Here is a 20,199-nt window from a genome sequence, read left to right on the forward strand (position 1 = left end):
AGCATTTTTAGGAGTAATCTAGAAGAGTGAGGCTAAAGGCATAATACCTAGCGGGGATGTGTTGGAGCCTAAAGAGCTTTCAGATATTTCTAGACTTTGACCTAATGTACTCTGGTTTGAAGGAACATGCTATTTTCTAAATCTTAACATTTGAGGAGAAAGTGCTTTGTATGTAACATTCTGAGATACGTGGAGAGTCATTACGAAGTACAGAAAAATACAGATTGCGTACGCAAAGTTCTCGCTGTGTAAGAAGTCTTAGGCTCTGGCAGAATTGTTGAGGAGAATGGTTGTGTTTAAGTTGAAGACTTCTAAAATTGAAATTGTTAAACCTCTAGAGGAAGAATTATTTGTAGACCTGAATCTGAGTGCTTCCTTTTGCATGTGTGCATGGTCGAGGACAGCAGCTGATGGTGATAGATAAATAAAATGTGTGTTAGAAACCTTACTTGTGAGAAACCAGTTCTGCATTATTAAGGAGATTTCTCACATGATGTGTAGAGGATCAGAGAAAAGCATTTGTGTGCTTATGGGATCTGAAAATTTAGGAAACCAGCCTTCCTTAGTTCACTGCTAGCAGACCAACATTCTGAAAATAGTGTGTTGCAAGAGTGAAATTCTTTCATCTGTATAGGTTGTTTCTGTTATATCATGAAAGTTGTTTTCACGCTGGTGACTGTGCAAGTCACTAACAGTCATAGCTGCGGTCTGCACGTATGATGTGTAAGCGTTTCTTCATGTTATAAAGCTGTGTTTCTCTTGTTTCCTCTTTGAAGTTTGAACTCACTCCATTTCAATCTGTAGGTAATTGAAGCTCCTGGCGCATCAAAGTGCATTGGCCCTGGCTGTTTTAATTTGGCTCAGCCTGATTCTGTGTATTGCAGCAATGACTGCATTCTCAAGCATGCTGCAGCCACTATGAAGTTTTTAAGTGCTGGCAAAGACGCAAAACCGAAACCTAAAGAGAAGATCAAACCAAAATCTGAAAAACCTGTCATGCCAAAATCTCAACTGCAGGTAAGTGTTTATGTTCATGGTCCAAAACAGTTTTCCTGAAGCACAGTGGCTTGTTTCTGTGCTCTCGTTTTGAGTCAACTAAAATTGCTAAGTCCTGCTTTGAAGAGGAGCTTTCTATTACATTTTTTTGTTCTCTTTTCTTTCTGTGGTTAAAGGCATTGTTTAATTCTTAAAATCTTAATAACTGCCTCCTAGATAGTTTCTTGCAAGGGCCTTCTAGGTGGCAGTACACTTTAAAAAAAATTCCAAATTAATTTACCTTTTTTAAAAAAAAAGTATAAGCAGTACATATTTTTTATTTGAGTTTCATTCCAATTGAATTTTACCTTTTTTAACTCCAGATTACTGGGTTTGGGGTAGTAATTTGGAATTACTGTGAATTGTGAACTAACGTGACTGCATTGTGTCTGTGCTTTGGGAAGCAAAAAGATGACATCAAAGCCTCTCCTTTTCCTTTTGAAACCACTATAAGATGGTTAGTAGTTTTTCAAACAAAACCCACAACTCGATGATAAATACTGTTGTTTTGAGGTGGTTTCTTTACCATTCTCTTTTCCTGAAGTTATGGTGTATATTACCTTTGTTTTATAGACCTGAATGTGAAATTTAATCATTTCAAGTGTATTTACATGAGCTTACTATAAAAGAAATTTGTGTACATTTATGTAACTATATCTCTGCTTGTTTGTAAAATATATTTTGTGATTATTAGTAATTAAGCTTCTTTTAATGATACAGGCAGGTAATAAGCCTCTTTCAAACCAAAAGAGACCCCTTCCTGAGAAAAGAGAGATGAATATGAAGAAGACTGTTTTGACAACTGCCAAGACTGAGGCAAACACTCAACCTATTGCTAAAGAGCCAGCAGCAGAAAACAGCACACCGTCCTGGGCAAGCGATCATAATTACAATGCTGTAAAGCCTGAAAGGACTGCTGCCATTTCATCTTCACTGTTGTTCAAATGTATGTATCGCATAGGGATATTCCTGAATAATCATTTACATTTTCTTTGAATACCCATCCATTCTTGGCTCTGCAAGACTAGGGAGATTAGGATTTGGGTTTTTTTTCTTAATACGGCACCAAACTACTTTTCTCCACCTTCAAAGATTCGTACAGAGATACACACAAATGGGAGACACTTTTAGAAGTTTCACTTGTATCATATGACAGTTGTATGATTTAAGAGCCTATCAATCTACCCAGCTGATTTCTGGATGAAACTACATGATTAAGCTTTAAATTTTTCCCATAAAGACAATAAGTGTTTCTAATCTAGAAAAGGTGAGTATTGATATGTTTGTGTTAAGTTTTACAAAAAGGTTGCACGGCGTGCACCGTGAATCAGCAATTGATTGTACTAATTTGAATTGTATTTTTGTAATTTAGATTTGGCACCTGTCTCTCAGGTCTTGCATTTTCAGTGCTAGTGGCAAGAATGAAATCTTCAACGTGTATCCAACGATACTTTACACTTCTGCAAACAGCTTTTAACTGTCAAGTATATCCAAGTTCTTCCTGCTGCTTTTCTTCCTTACATGAAATAATTTAAGGACCATTCTTTACTTTTAAGTTTGGGGGGAGGCAGTACTCTGTTCCGTTCGGGGTTTTTTTTCCTTTCTATTTATATGTTCATACTTCACACATTATCCACACACACAAGAACACATCTTAAGTGGATATTAGGCAGAGATATTGCCTTGCATATTTTTGCAGGTTTTTGAATAGCATCCTTGTAAATCATATAAAGGTAAGTAAATACTGCTTTGTAGCCTGAACAAGTCTTTCTGCTAATGACGTTTTTTTGATTGACTCCAGCTAAGTAGTTTTATCATGCAGTGGTGGAACTTCAGATAAAATCCTACATTTCACATTTACAAAACACATGACCTGGTGTCTAATGTTTACTCACTTGAAGATTAATGAATTCAGAAACTCAGTTCTCACAGCTTTCTTAACCACACTTTAGCCAATTTACATTTTATTTTCAGAAATAAACTTAGTTATTAAATGCATTATATGTAAAGTAGCTGGTAACTTAAGGTGAGATTTTTTTAGATGTAATTTTTAAACACTGAGGGAACACCAGCAATCCTAAATTACTGTTTATTATTATAGTACATAGTAGACTTAATAGGTATATTTTAATTGTATTTACCACTTGAGATTTTTAAATGGTTCTCATTTTTCTCTGCATATTTTTCTTGCATATTTTGTTATTTGGGCCCAGTGCCTTTTTTTATAGTGAACTCTTAAGACACATATTTTGATAAAACTGCATTTTTTAAGCTTCTTCTAAAGAAACTGTAACTTTTTTGACAGAAACAGTAGTATTTTAAACAACTAAAATTAGGCGAGAAAGATGTAAACAAAACTATAAGGGCTTATTTTACATGTCAAATTTTTATGACACTTTCTATCTCAGTGTAATTGCAAATGTCCATATAACCACATCACTTAAAATGTCCTTATTGCTACAGGTTTTTTCTAGGGGACAAGAATGAAGGTTTTGAGGCAGCAAGTTTGGGTTGTTTTTAAGGGGGGGTTGCTCTTAAGTTTTATCACACTGGAGATTATATGGATTTAATCAATTCAGTAGAAAATTGGATTCCTGCAGCTAAATTGTTAAATTGGTTCAAAAATATGTGTATATACCAGACTTTAATAATGAATAGAAAACAACTTAGTTTGTGTGATGAAGAACTGTCATATCAAATGCAAGAGCTTCAGATTGCTGTTCCTAAGGTAAGTTGTACTAATATGTGGGGTCTCTGTGCCATTACTAAATTCCCAGGTAAATTGTTTGTGTATTTGAAAAAATTTGTCCTGCTTTTTGATGGATGGGTTTGATCCATAATCTTCCTGAGAAGCTGCCTTTGCATCATCTTTAACAGTATTCTACAAGATTTTATTCATATAACAAATCTTTATATGCTGTTCAAAGCATAGAGGTTACTGCATTAAGGAAATCTGTGAGAGTCATCTCACTTCACGTATCTAAAGTTAGAACTCTGAGTCTGAGCTAGTCTGTCAGGAAAACCACCTTGAATGGACAAAACATATAATCTGTTTTAGACACTAATCTTAGAACAAAGTGACTCACAGTTTAGAAATGCATGTTTCTGAACATTGATTATGAAAGAAGTTTAAGATGACTACTTCAGACATCTGGGTGTCCAATATTTGGACTTCAGGTCGCTTAGAGAAGGCTAAGGGTGGGATTCTTCCATATACAGCATTTCAGAAATACTGCCCGCATTCTCCCAGAGCTTCAAGCCGTGTTCTGCAAATCCTTATTTGTGACCTGGGTGCATGAGGCCCTTTAGGAATTAAGGAAAGTTAACATGATTAGCAGAATTACTCTCTGTAATACTCTTTCCATCAGTTGGTTTATCATATTTCAGACATGGATTTACTTTAAACATTTACTCTGTACTTGTCAGATAGAAGATTTTGTTGTTGTTACATATGACAGTAGTTTTATTAAGCAGTAGCAAGAAGAAAATCCATCTGCTCTTACAGATGTACTGGGTGATAGGGGCATATAGTATATTTGCATCTAAACCCTGCCACCAAGCCCCTTTTTCTCCTCCCAACCTGTTCTGCATTTAAAAAAAAATATATATATATTTGATGCTAGTAGTATGCAGTTGTATAGAGCAGTAATTTCTTTGCTATGTCATTGTTTTGTGTTTCTTCACTTCCTAACTTTTTTTCTTTAGCTTTTTTTTGGGATGAATTAGGACTGTCCTTGGAAGTGGCTTTGTACACCAAAATCTGGAACCTGATTATGACACTGTCTAACATCTTGATGTTCCCAGTGAATATAATCCTATTTATTTGTTTAATAACTAGAGTGGGACATACCTTGAACCTACTTTGATAAGTGCATATTAAGTGCAAGTACTTGTAAAATTGCAGGCTGTATTTGAACTACACATATAAGAGGAAATTAGGTATGCGTCACATGCCCTTTCAGAAGTGTTGCTTTTCATTTAGTTAGGAAAATTAGTATTAATTAATATGCAGTGCTCAACTTTTATATTGAATTTTGAAAGTAATCCTAGCTTCCAAATTGGAACAAATATATGCATCGTTAAGATTTAGGAACGTTGTTGTTCAGAGATTCAAGTTGTGATAGAAATCCTGAATTTGTCACGTGAGCTAGTGTTAATTTATCAATATTTAGGTCATATCAGAGGAGATACACAAAGTCCATAATGAAACCAAAACCAACTCTTGTTTATCTAGTGAGATCATCTAGGTGTTTGTGGGGAAGCACCACCCAAAATGATTGCTGAAATGTTTCGGGTTTGTTAGCAGACTAACATACATCTTACAATAATAGGAAGCATTATTTTGAATTATACTGGAGGAGGACAGTCTTTAAACAGCGCAATATAAGCACACTGTTCCCAGAAGAAACCACAAAAGCAGTTTGTGTCCACTGCTTATTTGACTCTGCTGAGAGCTTTTATACTTAGTTTTACACTAATTAACATCATGTATAGCATTTGTAATAATATTTGTCCATTATATTCACTGCTGCCCTGTAAAAAGGGTGTAAAGGAACACCTCAAACATGAAGTTTGCTGATGCAAAGGTTCATCAGCAGTATCAGTGTATATGTCTGTAGCACCTGAACTCAGGTTTTCTGCTTGCTAGAGCAAAACTTTTTTTAAAGAGACTTTTTTCTATATTTTGCTATTAACTGCCAAGTAGAAGTCAGCAGCAAATATATCAGCAGTTTTCAAATAGAAAATGAATCCAGAAGGAGGGGAAGAAGATAGACGTTTGCAGTATCCTAGTTCTTAAACTACCCAGTCATAAGTTTTACTAAGAACTCATCAGTGCTTCAAATCTTTGTTGAAGTTCAGCTGATTTACCTTATTGGATTTAAAAGAAATACATGAACCAATAATTTACTCAATTCAGGTGCTAAAGCTACTTAAGCATCTTAACTGCATTTTTATTGATAAAAGTAACTAAGCACCCAGGAGAGTGAAGAGGGTTTATTAGATAAATAATAAACATTAAATGTGTTGCTTATTATTGTTCTTGTGGTAGAACTTCCTGAGTAAAAAGCACTTATTTTGTCACACCAAGCCACTAAACTTCTGTTTACTTAACTGTAGGCAGATAAATCTATAGCAATCTATTTATATAATACCTTATTTGATAATAGCATTTCACAGAAGTTGTTAATGGGTGGGACTTGCAGGGGAAGTGTTTCACTAAGAGAAAAGCACAATGTTTGTGGTACCTCTCCTGCTTTACAGCAGTGAATTATGGAGAGACAACTTAACACTGCCACCTCCTGGAAGTGGGAGACCAGCTTTGAGGAACCCTGGCTCTGGAGATACAAATTTCCTTTTATTATCCTTTCAGTTTTCTTCATTTCTTCTGCAGCTAAACTCTTCTACACCCACAACCTATTCACAAAGTGAATAGTGTTTGCTTATGTAGTGAAATATCCCACATACAAAGGGCACTTGGACTGCTTTGTTCCTGTACACCTCTAACAAAATATGGAGACTTTGAAAAGGGAATACAGTGATACTGGGAGCCCATCAGCAGAAAATGTGATGCGCATACCAAAATGCTTAGATTATAGTATACATAACTTACATATTCTTTTTCTTATGTCCTTTTTTTTTTTCTTTCTATAATGACAGTATGAAGGCAGGAAAGAAAGCAAACATACCTCTATAAAGAGAGAAGGGGAAAATGTAGTACACTCAAAACATAGGAATTATGGGTCAGGAGGTAAAAGCGATGTAGGAAGCTGCAAGTACCATTGTGAAGAGAACAAAGTAAGGCCCTGTCTGCACACAGACTGGTGCCAGTTCAATACCTTAGGCAAGATTGTAGCAGCTTAAGTTGTGACTCTTAACTGAGTGCAGTGTATGTGGATATACTGCTGTTGGTTTAGCTTAGCTATTAAAAATGTTTTACTTAAAACTGAGGAGCTGTTCTTAAGTCATGTTTGTCTGCAAGGACTGATTGTAGTTAAACTTGATGCCTTTGTTTTGGTGTCAGTGCTTCCCCTAAGTTCCATACTGTTATAACTAAACTGCTTCTGGCATCTGAATTAACTCCTTGAAAGCTAAGGTGTCTGCTTAATGCTGTACTCTGCATCATAGACCCATACTAGGAGGCAGTAAGTATTGAGTAGTACCAGGAGAATAAAAAGAATTATTTATTTTATGTTACTGGCCATTTTCTGGGACATGTGGCTGCTGTAGATGTAGGTCTAGCCTTAAACCTTTGTAACTAGAGTAGTTTTCAGAAAGGCTGCTGACAGACCAAATATGTTCAGAATACCTAAGATGAGTCTGCCAGAACTGCTGAAAAATTGATGTTGGCGATCTTCTGGCTTTGGAAGGATTCTAGTACAGGAGTGGCTGGTGTAACACAGCTCTGGTGCTGGACTTGCATCCTGAGAATGGCAGGGGCTGTGCTGGCCCAGGGGCTGGCACGTGGTCTGTGGAGGGAGGCAGACCAGGAGTGGCTGCTGAAGCCAACGTCCCCTGGGACCAGCCAATTAAAAGGAGCAGTGGGATCCTTGGGGAGCGATTATCATCTCCTGCCTGTGACCTACTGGAGCTCCCCTTCTCTGCTCTACAAGGTATGTTACATCTGTCCTGTGGCTGTCAGCCACATGAAGATTTTTGCTGTGACTCTTAAGTTAGGAAGGCGGGTCCCGGCTGCTGGCGTGTTTCCTATTTTGTTTTTCAAGCAGCTAGCCACCCCCAAGGCGCTTGGACGACAGAACGGCAGCACTCCTGCCGTAATGGGTGCTTGGCTTCAGTGTGAGGAACCATTGCTGAGGGGAAGGGTTGGGGGCAGAAACCTGGTACAACTTACGAATGCACTATGAATATTAGGGTGGTTTATCTCTTGTCATCAACACTGAAAGTGATGAAAGTTTGATTAAAAAAACTCACCACCCTCTATTGCTGTTTTGCTTTCTTTTACTAATAATTAGTTCTTTGAACTTGCTCACTTGACTGCATAGCCAGTGAAAAAGGTCTTTCTCTGCTAGTCCCCAAATAAAAGGGTTTTTGTGAGGTGATCACTTGCAGTTTGGAGTCAAGTTTTGCTGCTGATCTTGGTGCTGATGATTCGCTGTGTCTGGTCTGTACTGGCCTTGGAACCTGAAGATGGTCTGTCCCTGCAAGGAGAGATGATACCAATCCCTGAACGGTCTGGAAAATAAGGAGCCATTTTTTTTGCAGCAGATAGCACCTCTCTCAGGAGTGGTGTAGTTGTGAAAATGCAGTCGTCTAGTGTAGATCAGATAAACCACTATAATTTCATGTAGATTAAAACAAACAAAGCTTCGTGTATGTAAGCTACACAGAAAAGGCCCTTGTCTCAGTTTCCTAAATTAACTTTAAAGGCAGGTTTACTTAGTGTGCCTGAATGTAAAGGCTTGGCACACAGGCAGCTTAATTATGAGCTTCTTATTGTGGTGCAGATTAGAACTGATAGAGGCTTTTGAAGAAAAACAGCAGGGTAGGAGGCACACCTCTGAAACACTAGTGCTTGATAATAAAGTTTGATTTGGTCTTGAAAGTGGAAGAAGACACGTTGTTCCGTAGGCAATTATCAGTGAAAACTAACACTATTTAAGACTACTTCAACACTTCTGAATTACTTAGAACTAACTAAGCTATCTTTGAGGGAAATGACGAAAAGTCTAGCAAAAACAGGTTTCAGGAAAGCAACAGTTGAACGTCCCTGGAACCGAAGCGGTTATAAACTACACCTCACCTTCACAGCCTTGGGCGCTGAATGTGCAGTGCCACCAGAGGGTGCTTGTGGCACCTCGCAGGAGTGGCTCTTCGACAAGGTTCTGAGGCTCTGAGATGTCAGGCATGCATCCCAGCAGTGTGACTGCAAAGGCTGCTCTTGAGGAATGGCTCCTACCTGGTAAGTAACTTCCCATTGTCGAGTGCTTTATAACTGACATCTAAAGCACCAGCTCACCCGTGTATATTTTTGTTCAATTTTTTAAAGTTGGATAATGCATCGAAAGGTTTCACTTCGGAAGAACTCGCAGATTAAAGTTCAGTATCGGCCACTGCATTGGGGTGGAGGGGTTTAAATTCTGCTCTGTTAAGATTATTTCTATCACGAGTCCTGTAGAATGGTCATACCACAGCTGCATCGGAGAAATCCATTTAGGACACAGGCTGAGTGGCAAAGGAAAGCTGTTGAAACAGCACCAGTTTTAAATTTGAGAAATCCTGCCCGTCCTCCGTTGCAACAGTTTTACAAAGGGGAAAAAAAATGCAGTTCTTAAATTCTCTGATAGTGGCAAGTCGGGGTGAGATATTTCATCTTCTGTGAGCCAAGAGCCTGTCCTTTTCTACTGTGATATGTGCCAGAACGGGCTGCCCTCACCTTTCGTACCGTCCAGAGCGGGCAGCTGCAGCATGCTGGAACGACCGCAGAGAGAAACGGATCGTGCAGCTCCCCGCACCTGAGCGAGAAGGAGCTGCGGGACGTGCAGAGCTTCACAGTACCGTTTCACAGGCCAGTTTTGAGTGACACTCAAAATACTGGCTGGATTTTTTTGGTGAATTCCTAAATAGATTATTGCTTCTGGCTGGTGTTTTCACACCTGCATTCCTATCGGATGTTTAAGCTGTTGTAAAGGCCAGTGCTGTTGCCTGTGGTGAGAGATTAGCTCTTCTCAAAATACATAATTACTCAGCACTGGCCAGCCTTCACGCAGGCTGTTGGAGAATACCTTCTAATGGGTTTTTTGCTTTTTTAACAAGTGCAAAGCTGCCCTGGTGTGAATTATCTTCCCTCTAATTTGACATTAGGTTTTTTTTTTTTTTAAAGGATATAAAAATCATAAGTGTAGTAAATGATCCACTGTAAAAGGTGGATCACAAGTAGCTATACTTTGCTTCTTAGGTTTTATTACTCACATTGTGCAACTTTACAGAAATTTTTTTTTACATAGAAAAATGTTAACTACCAGCTTTCTCACTGTTGGTGCTACACAAACTCGTATGCTGTGTGTACAATTGAAACAGTTGTGGGTTGGTTTTGCTTTGTTGTTTTGTTTTGTTTTTTTTTTTTTACCTAAAACTGTTTTAGTGACAGAAGAGCATGAAAAGTAGCTGTAGAACTCACACGTGCTTCAGCAGCCTCCGTGCTGCGGGCCTGCGAAGGCTGACCGATGGGCAAGGCAGCACCTTCTGAAGGGTTGGATTGCTGACGTCCTGCTCCCACGGTGGAAAGTTCTGTACAAGCTGGACAAGACAATGCAGCCATCAGCCTGTGCTCCCTACACACTGCCATGAGGAATTCTATCCTGGGGGGGAAAAAAAGTGAATTAGTGTAAATGGAGGAGAACATGGGGAAACATTAAGACAATATCATACATATCAGACACTGGAGGCAATAGTTCTGGTGTATGAACAGCCTTACGCCAAATTTTTAATTCTGTAGGGAAACTTCTCATAATTAGTACTGCGTAACAGCTTGTATGGCTGCAGGATATTTTTCACAAAAGTCTTTTCAGTGTGCTGTAGTAATAGCTGTGATTTTTTTTTTTTTTCCCAAAGATTTTACAAAGAAATCTGAGCCTTACAGACTCATTACAAAACAGACTCTTCAAGTGTAACTGCCTGTGCTTTATCTACAGCATTGTTTAAAATTTTTAACATTAGCTAGAGCAAGAACTTGAAGATCTTCAAAGTGTGATTTGAATAATTTTAAAGCTATAGAAAAGTAATAGCATATTTCTTCAGGTATTTAAAAGTTGGAAAAACTAGATAATGTCTCCAGCAAAATAACCCGTCACAAATTAGATAATTTAAATAGAAACTAGGGGGGGTGTGTGTGTGTGTGTATTTTTGAAGGGGCTTTCTAAAGCTGCTATTCCAAAGAAAGATTGGAGAGGAAAAGGGGGAAGAACCAGCACAGGCTTGACTGCTGTACGTAAATATTTTTGAGATCAGAGGATGAGCAAAGTTTCGTTTGGATAATTTCTGTGCTGGTGGTGTAAAACACAGCTTCCCAGTGTAGGTGAGGAATTATGAGTGCATCCCGCAAATCCTTCACGCAAAATTAAACAGTGCTACGCTGTGGAAATCATTCTTAAACTGGGCCTGAGCAACCACATTACAGTGCTGAAACACCAACGCTGAGATGTACAAAAGCGAAGGACATGTAACCATCGGGCTTTCAACAGGCTCGTCTGTAGCACAGTAGATAATGTGGCAGTTGTGCCCTCCACCGCTTACAGAAGTTTCGTTCTTAACTGCATGTTGTAATATTTGGCTTAGCTTCACGGGGAATTTCCTTAGGGGGAGGGGTTCTGTGTCTGATGGCTTCTAGTCGGAGAGTTTATAGTTAGGTCTGTAGTGAACATAGCATAGTAAAGCTATTTCTTAAGCCTTGCAAGGAATTCACTTTATTCTGCCAAAGGATTCATTGGGTTTCACTCTGGAAATGAGCCGCTCATTAGCTCCGTCTGAACCTCTCAGCCTCTTCAGCTCATGCCTCTTCAGTCAGTAGGAATCCTGTTGCTGTCCTAATAAGTGGCTCACAGGACAAAATGGGAAAAACAGGAATTAATGTTTTGTTTAAATACAGTCTCTAACATTAAGCCAAGGGAGGTACACCTGTGTGTTCAAAAGTGCCAAACAGAAGAGCCACTAACTGCCTTATTCTGGCACTAATCTGTGGTGGAACTCCCCATTATTCTGTTTGGCTGGGTAGGTTAGTGTTCAGTAGTCATCTCTCATTTTACTTTAAATTTAAGAGCATTTATTGTAGGTACGCTGGAGCTACTGATGAAAAGGACCGGAAACACGGCAGTATAAAATACAGTAGCCAATATATATAGTGGGCACTGACTGTGTCTTCTCTTCGTTGTTCACGGACTGCAAGGCCAAGCGATTTGAAACTCGTGGTCTGAGAGAATACCTGTTCCGTTCTGTGTCCCGTCAGTGTGCTGAGCGACGGTGGCATCTGTTCAGAAGTTAAATTCCACATATGCTGGCATACTGCTCTCTGAGGAGAGTACATATTTCTGTTAACTCTTCCAAACATACACTTGCCATAGTTTCATACCTATCAGAAGATAGTGTAAGCTTTGGGGCGTGCTCATGTTGCAGCGATAGAAGAGCGAGCTGCCGCCAGAAGAGGCAGTCCTGCTCCTTCCTCAGCTCAGCTGGGCGCTCCTGTGCGCTGGATCCAAGACCCATGTAATGACACAGTGAGTTGGTTCAGCTGAATTATGTGGCAGCACATGAATCTTGTCACTAAAAACCAAAACTTGATAGGACAAAAATTCCGGTTTCTCATAGACAAAATAGGATAAGAGGTTTTTCAGATTAGGTTCACCTGCAGCCACCATAGGTTATTTACATATGTAGGATTTAAGTAGTCTCGATTATTTGTGAAAATGTGCACATGATTTGAGTGTTCTTCAAATATAGTGATGTGTCCTGTAAATTTGAAGAAGTAGTCGGTAATGTTCTGAAGAACTGAATGACCTACATGTGGCTGAATTAGTACATACAAAATCTGTACCATCAGTTTCTCCGATCAACAAGTACTGCTAGGTTAGACAGTTTTAATTGGTATAAAGTAGTATTGTAGTTTGAAACTGTTAAACTTTCATGAAATTTACGGAGTATTTGCACATTTTCTGTTGGCTAAAGCACAGAATTACATGCCTTTGGAAACCTTTCTAAATAGTCATCATGTCAACTTGCAGAATAAAGGATGCTTCTGCATCTTTCTTCTTGGACACATTGATTCTGCTGCCCTTCAACCCTGGGAACATCAATCTACCTTTGTACTATTACCTCTTATTTATTTTACAAATACATATTTTTATTATGACATAGCTGTTTGTAACCTAGAAAGGTTTGTGGTGTGGATGTAGTTCTCACATGTACATCATCCGATTGACACAGAACATCGTGCTTGTGCTATTTTTAGTTTTATCCATGTAGTTCTTGTTAACTAATTTGAACTAATCATTAAAAAGATAGCATATAGAGGATTAAATACAAATTTAGAATTTCACATTTTGTACTTCTGCTGTAAACCAAAAGAACTAAATGTCTTAGCACTGAGGACTGAATTTTACTGTCGTCATTTTGAAATCCAAGCTGTGCTGTCCTGCCTTTCCATGATGAGTCACAGAAACGTGCTTCTGTCCTACCTGCCTCAGAAAGGTACAATTCTGTGCAGAGGATGCAATAAACCAGGAAAAAGAGAATGGGAGTAATTCCTGCAGCCTTATCAGCGTGCACATTTTGGATATTTGCCTTCTCTGTATTCAAGACTATTAACTCCAAAGAGGTTGGCTTTTTACCTCTCAAGTTCTGGGTGCTGAATTTGACCAATCAAAACCCAAAAACAGTAGTTCCTGATCCTCTTCCTCCCTCCCAGGATTGCCAAAGCCCTCCTGACAACTAGAATAGTGTTACTGGGGTAGGGGAGAGTGGGGACACGAGGCGAGACTGTGGGTCACGTGGAAGGGCTCCCTAGCTCGGTCTCTGACAGTAACCAAGACCAGTCTCTAGGGAAAACTGGGGGGAGAGGGAGAGTAATAATTTTAATCTACTTTATAGCCAAATCTTCACATTCTTTGAAAATTATTTAATGTATTATGGCAGGTGTTTTCATTTTACACTTTAAATAGTTAAATCTCACTCAGAAAAATTCCTCAAGGTGCCTACTTGTAAAATACTTCTAGGAAAAAAAAAATCAGGGTAATATAGAGTGTTTCTGGTTCCTCTGGTGGCTTCTTGTGTTCCAGCAGGAATTCAGTGCACACCCTTCTACTTAGCCTTGCAAAAGTTCAAGTACAGTATTGTTTCTTAGGTCATCTTAACCACCGGTTTCTGTATTTGTGGTGAAACTGTCAGCAGCAAGAGCCCATTTAAAGAAACCGGGGTCAGAAGCACCTTTCTGCTGGAAGCATGCGCTGACATTCAGGGGGTACCTGAACCTGAAGGGTATGGACAAAGGTTGCAAGGCCCTTTCATCCCAAAATGAGGGGGTATCACATTATGTCTCTTAAGCATTCCAGAGCTTCCCTGATTTGAGGGATGTTTCCAGTGGAAGCTTGTGCTAGTTTGTAGGGTTTCTTTGAACCAGACTTCACAGGGGTGCTTTGTCCCCTTCAAGTCCACCTCAGAACAGATAGATTGGACAGTTTAGACCCTTCCTAATCATTTCTGCTCTCATTATAGCAGATCTGGAAGGTGAACACGGACCATTTGGTCATAGAATCATAGAATGGTTTGGGTTGGAAGGGACCTTAAAGATCATCTAGTTCCAACCCCCTGCCACAGTCCTTGGTAAAGTTATCAAAAGTTAAATTCCTGGATCTTTCCTAGGAAGTGTCCTGCATTTTGCATTTAGGGCTTCTGGGCTAATTTGTCTACAAACCTTCACTAGCTAAACCCATCAGATTTAAAATTAACTTGTTAACTGATCAGTGGTTATCTACAGATTTGTGAGAAAAAGGCTTTTTTAGGAGAAAACTTGGCTTTTCTCATTGAAACAATTGTATTTCAGGAGTTGTTTTTTGGTGGTTTCCCTCAGAACCCTTCCTTGTTTGAGCTGTCAGGATAAATGTGCTAGTGTTAGCCCCCTGTAACTTTAATGTCTTGTAAGTGATGTTTTGTTTGCTGGGAGTGTGTGTGGTTTTGGTTTTGGGTTTTTTTGCTATGCTGAATTGCTCCTGTCAGTGCCAGAAGGTGGACAGGTGAAATGCAATTTAAAGAAATGCTTGTTTTTCAAGCCCCAGGCAAGTATAACTTCAGTATGTGTGAAAACCAGAGCCTTTACTTGCACTTTGTAAACTTTCTTGTGTATGACACGTATCAATTGTTATATTAACGTTAGAAAAAAAAAATGAAAATGGAAAATCTGAATGTTGTGAATGAGATAGTTTGAGAATGGTGGGAATTAGATGGCTACTGCCTGAGCAGCAATATTATGTTTAATTATTTTATAAACCTAGAATTTAGCTAAGAACCGAATAGGAAGATCTACTGATAGTTTATGGCAATGTCATCAGTTTGATATTCATGCTAGCAATCAAATATATATGTATCTTTTATTAAGCAGTCTCTGTGCTACGTAATGTGTCTTTGCTCTGGGTGAAAGGGTTTATTAATTTTCAGTAATACTAAACTTAAGGTAATATTAATGCAGTTTCAAACTCATGAGCTCTGTCGTCAGGTCAGCTTCTGTAATAAACTGGTTCTCTAAGGTGCTAAGAGAATTTTTCTGTTGAAATGTAAAATGTGGGAATATAAGTTGTATTGTGGGGTTTTTTGTATGGTTTTTGTTTGTTTTGTTTTTGTTTTTTTTTTTAACGTGTGGAAATTTGTGATGTTTTTGAAGCTTAACCATAAAATCCCATTCAGGAATCTTTGAAGGTGGTGAGGTGGTGCCTTTTTTTTTTTTTTTTTTCTCTCAGCTTACTTGAGTAGATTGCAAATAAAATTTTCAACCTTTACAGCCGAAGTGGAACCCTTAAACTCCAGTCGGCCTCAGGAAGATCAAACGCAAATTTATTCTAAAAAACCCTATGTCAAGTTCTGCATGCTTTTTAAAATTACTTTTTAAAAGTCTAGTGAAAGTAAATAGCTTCAATTACCTACCTGATAGTTCTTCTCTGGAGATGTCATTTTACAGATTTTTCTTTATAGATTGGTACCTGGTCTTCATGAATAGGAAGTTATGAAGTTTAATATTGTATTTTCTTCTTTATTTTAACAGCTCAAAGGGAAGAGAAAAGGAATGAAGATAGAGCAGAGCCAGCATCGAAGAAAGCTGTTGCATCTGTAATGGAGAAACAGACATCTTCTCTCACTAAAAATCTTCCTTCAAAGAAGTCCCCATCCTTCTCTAACACGTCACTAACCAAACAACCACTTAAACCTTCTGCTGGAAGTTTCAAAGGTGTAATTCCCAAGAAACCTTGGCCTTCATCAGGCACTGCTCCTTCATCAGGCAGTGTTCCTTCAAAACATTCATCTCTTTCGCACGGCTCATCAGTTTCCAAAAAACCAGCTACATCTTCCAGTTTGGGTGGAGGACTCAAAAAGCCTTCCCTGTCTTCCATTTCCGCCGCATCTGGAAGTAGTCAAGCAAAAGCATCAGCTAGCCCTATCCAGTCACAACCCAACTCTCAGATTCGACAAAATATTCGACGATCCCTAAAAGAAATTTTGTGGAAGAGGTGGGAATTCAAAGCACTTATTTTATATAGGAAGCTACAACTAGAAGTAAATGTTTAGCCTGCAGAGTTTTGTTTACGTCTTGATAAGGGTTATTGAGGCATTGAATTTATACTATGGAATACTACAAGTGTAATTTCAGGTTTATATTAAAAAAAAATTTTTAAATCCTGATGTAAATGTGGATGTGAAAAAGCTTTTTTTTTAAAAAAAAAAAGAAATCTTACTATTCCATTTATATTGAGGCAGATACAGTTGAAGAATTAAATTACAGCACAGAAGCTTTTATAATGCAGGTTATCTGAAGTTTTAAAATCTGGTAATGGCACTGTTTGGAGATGTAGAGTTTGTAGGGAACATTGTATAGGAGATATCATAGTGAAGGGTTAAAGGCTTACAGAAGCAGAGACTCCCTCCCATCCCAACATCAAAATCAACAACAGCAAACCCTCATCTGTGGACAACTGTGTCACTTAGGAAAGAGAAAAAAAAAATAGGCAAATTTTCCCACATTGGTTATTAATCAATACTTATTATAGATCACTGCACTCTGGTATTGTCTCTGAAATGGAAGTGCTGTTCACAGTGGAGAATCTAGGACTAAAAAAGCGCTTGGGCTCCCTGTGTCGTTCCTGACAGAGAAACTCCTGACTTCAGTGCCATGAGCAGGAGTAGTTGTAAAGGCTGGCTTGATTTCCCAAAGGCCGTCTTCCCTGGCCGCCTGTGGACAGTGATGAAGGGCTGCTGTAGTCCACAGTTGAAAGTCCTGATAGCCTTTGGCTTTGTGGTGTCATTTCAAGGAGTCCTGAGCCCTCACTGTGTGTGGAGGATCTAGGTTAGCTCTGAAGTTTTTATGAATGCTACCTGAAGATTCATGCCTAACATAAATGCACGTACCCTTTTTTGTTTTTAACAGAGTCAATGATAGTGATGATCTGGTCATGACAGAGAGTGAAGTAGGGAAAGTAGCACTCAATATTGAAAAAGAGATGTTTAATTTGTTCCAAGTTACAGACAACAGATACAAGAGTAAATACCGCAGCATCATGTTCAATCTCAAGGACCCCAAAAACCAGGTTTGGAATTTCCTTAAACAGTAAACACATACTAAAATAGACGTTTGGGTTTTAGTGATGTGTCAAACTCTACGCTCAACATTAAGAGTTTCAAGATAGAGACTTATGAATTATACTATGAAAGATTATTATAAAGCCATTCAAATATTTAAAAAAAATTTTATCCAAGTAGGAGTTCAAAATCTACTTTAATTGGTCGTGTGTCTTTATTAAGTTTGGGCATTTGCTGTGAAATTTTTATTTACAGAATGGCTTTCTTAAAATAAATACAGACTTTATTAATTCCTCCTCTTGTGGCATTCTGTAGTGTGTGTTGGATACTGCCCATGTATGTGATCATATTTATGCTTTAAAACAAAAAAACAGATGCTGGTGCAGATGAAAATATTCACTAGAGAACACTTGAAACTTCTTCCTTTTTTATTTTTTTAATTTCTACAATAGATATGAAACAGGAGAGTGGCTGTTCAACTTCTGACATCCCTCTCTAGTTAATACTGATAGTTATTGATGATGAGGAGGAAAATTTGTACTTCGTGTTTATTTCATCTTTATTTTCTGGTTGCTGCACCTTTCCAAATTTGCTTATAAGTAGCCTCTATTTGTAATAGAAAATTAAGAAACTGGAACAGGTTTTGCCTGTTAAGCACTGCAAATCTCGTTAGTTATCCAAGCAGGTTCTCTTCAGCATGGCAACGAAGTCTGTTCTGTTTTCAGGGACTTTTTCATCGTGTCCTTCGTGAGGAAATCTCACTGTCAAAACTAGTGAGAATGAAACCAGAAGAACTTTTATCTAAAGAACTGTCTGTATGGAAGGAGAAACCAGCTAAAGCAGTAAGTAACATAATTTTCCCTTATCTCCTTAGGTACGAATTAAGAGCGAGTTCACTAACCCTTACCACCCATATTAGGTAATGCACCGTTTTCTTCCTAATGAAATACTAATAATGTTCAATTTCAATATACTTTTTCTCTACCACCAGACAAATGATAACAAAGTATGGAATAAAATTATAAAATAAATATATGGACTTCTTTCCAAAATGTTTTTGTTTCTTTCAGATGGTGGAGTCAAGAAGCAAATCTCATGAAATCAAGAAAACAACTGTAAAACGGGAACACGTACCAGTTGTAAATATGGAAGATTCTCCGCCAGTGTCTGATTCTGATGTAAGTATTGGCTGTTGCTTGGGCATGAAGACACCAAGGGAGATAAATGGTAACTAGGGTCTCAAATTTTTCATCAGAAGTGCAGATTGTTTCAATGAACCGTAAGGATATTATTACCAAGCAGGTGTGCTATGAGCATTTTTCCTTTTAGTTTGAAGGAGTGCAACAACCAAATGATAGGCATATTTTGCATGCAATTCTAAAATGCTGCATATTTTTCAGCCCTTGCTGTCAATTTACAGAGAAATCTTTTATTTCTGAAGGTTAGCTATCTACTTCAGAACTCTAGAATGGAATGAGGACAAATAGTATTTGAGAACTCTACTTGACATGATATGTTTTAACCAAGGCCTTTAATCTTTTTTTTAAAGAACTGAAGTTCATTAATGGTTTCCAAAGTATTTTTTTTTATGGTTGAAATTAATGATCAATTGGAATATTTTTTTTGTGTTTATTCACTTTTAGGAACAGCAAGAGTCAGTCCGAACTGCACCAAATTTACACAGTGCTCCTTCTTTAGATGTTTTTAGCAGTATGTTGAAGGATACAACAAGTCAACACCGAGCCCATCTTTTTGACCTAAACTGCAAAATCTGTACAGGTATCTACAGTGCTGACTTTGTGCAAAGTAAAAGAATTGTTATGTTAAAGAGTGATATTTGTTTATTTTCTCCAAACTATTTAATTGTTAAATAGTAATCAAAAGCTTTTGAAATAAATTTATAGGTCAGATTTCAGCATCTGAAGATGAAGTACCCGCTAAGAAGATAAAGTCAGGGGCTCCTGTTAAAAAGGTGGAGTCGAAATCAAAAGCAGAAGTTCAGCCAAAGTATGAAAGTTCTGCACCGACCCCAGCAGCAGAGCCTGCCAAAGAGGCCGCCTCCGAAATCCCAATGGAAACTGAAGTTGTACCAGTAGCAGAAACAGTTTCTCAGTCAAGCGTAGAAAGAACTTACATTCCTACAACCCAGGGCCATAACAACACAGATTCTTCTGTACCTGAAGAGGCTTCAGCTTTTCCTGCCTCTTGTGCTGCCGGAGTTGTCACGACCGTGACAGTTTCTGGCAGAGACCCCAGGACAGCGCTGAGCAGCTCCTCTGGTACCGCGGTGCCAGCCCTGCGTTCTGGTCCTGCAGCTGACAAAATTTCAACTGGGGAAACAAGACAGGAAACTTCAAAACCAATTATGACTGTCCCCAAATCAATATTAACAAAACCATCATCCTCACCAGACCCAAGATACTTAGCAGTTCATCATTCACCCAATATCAAGTGCGTATACTTAATAGTAAGCCAAGCTAACGACTCTCTAATGTGGTTGGTTATCCTCAGAGTGCCATGTGTCCTGTGTCTCGTTCTCCTCCCCCCAGTCACAAGACATGTTCAACTTTAAAGTAGCCTGATTCAGAGTTTTAATTTACCATCTCATTTACCTTCTCTAGTTGGCAAAATTTTCAGAGCATCAGTGTATGTTAGCAGCAAAGACTCTACAATGTGTTTCAGCAGATAAATAAAACTTGAAGGTATTGTGTAGACTTAGAAGTCTGCATGTACATTAATGTATAGGAAGCAAGTGTATGTGAGAGACAGTTTAAAGGCATTTCCAGATTTTCATCCTATATTAAAATACTGTTGCATCTGAATTTACGAATATGAATTAAAATTAACCAGTTGATCAGTTTGAAAGGAAGTGGA

The 20,199-nt window shown here is 38.4% G+C and overlaps 1 protein-coding gene across 3 annotated transcripts in view; it reads left to right on the forward strand.

The window, feature by feature from the left end:
* Positions 1 to 20,199, forward strand: part of DIDO1 (death inducer-obliterator 1) — a 55,756-nt gene that overhangs the window by 20,377 nt on the left and 15,180 nt on the right. For 2 of the 3 annotated variants that reach the window (XM_074843097.1, XM_074843098.1), the window contains 8 exons: positions 805 to 1,017; positions 1,756 to 1,981; positions 15,797 to 16,259; positions 17,174 to 17,333; positions 18,051 to 18,167; positions 18,396 to 18,503; positions 18,969 to 19,104; positions 19,230 to 19,776. In XM_074843097.1, the coding sequence (XP_074699198.1) occupies positions 805 to 1,017; positions 1,756 to 1,981; positions 15,797 to 16,259; positions 17,174 to 17,333; positions 18,051 to 18,167; positions 18,396 to 18,503; positions 18,969 to 19,104; positions 19,230 to 19,776 (1,970 nt within the window). Of the gene's footprint in view, positions 1 to 804; positions 1,018 to 1,755; positions 8,954 to 10,135; positions 13,132 to 15,796; positions 16,260 to 17,173; positions 17,334 to 18,050; positions 18,168 to 18,395; positions 18,504 to 18,968; positions 19,105 to 19,229; positions 19,777 to 20,199 lie in introns of those variants that run through there. The other variant, XR_012625526.1, reaches the window with a different exon arrangement.

The sequence above is a fragment of the Strix aluco genome, chromosome 17, assembly GCF_031877795.1.
Source record: "Strix aluco isolate bStrAlu1 chromosome 17, bStrAlu1.hap1, whole genome shotgun sequence".
NCBI lineage: Eukaryota > Metazoa > Chordata > Aves > Strigiformes > Strigidae > Strix > Strix aluco.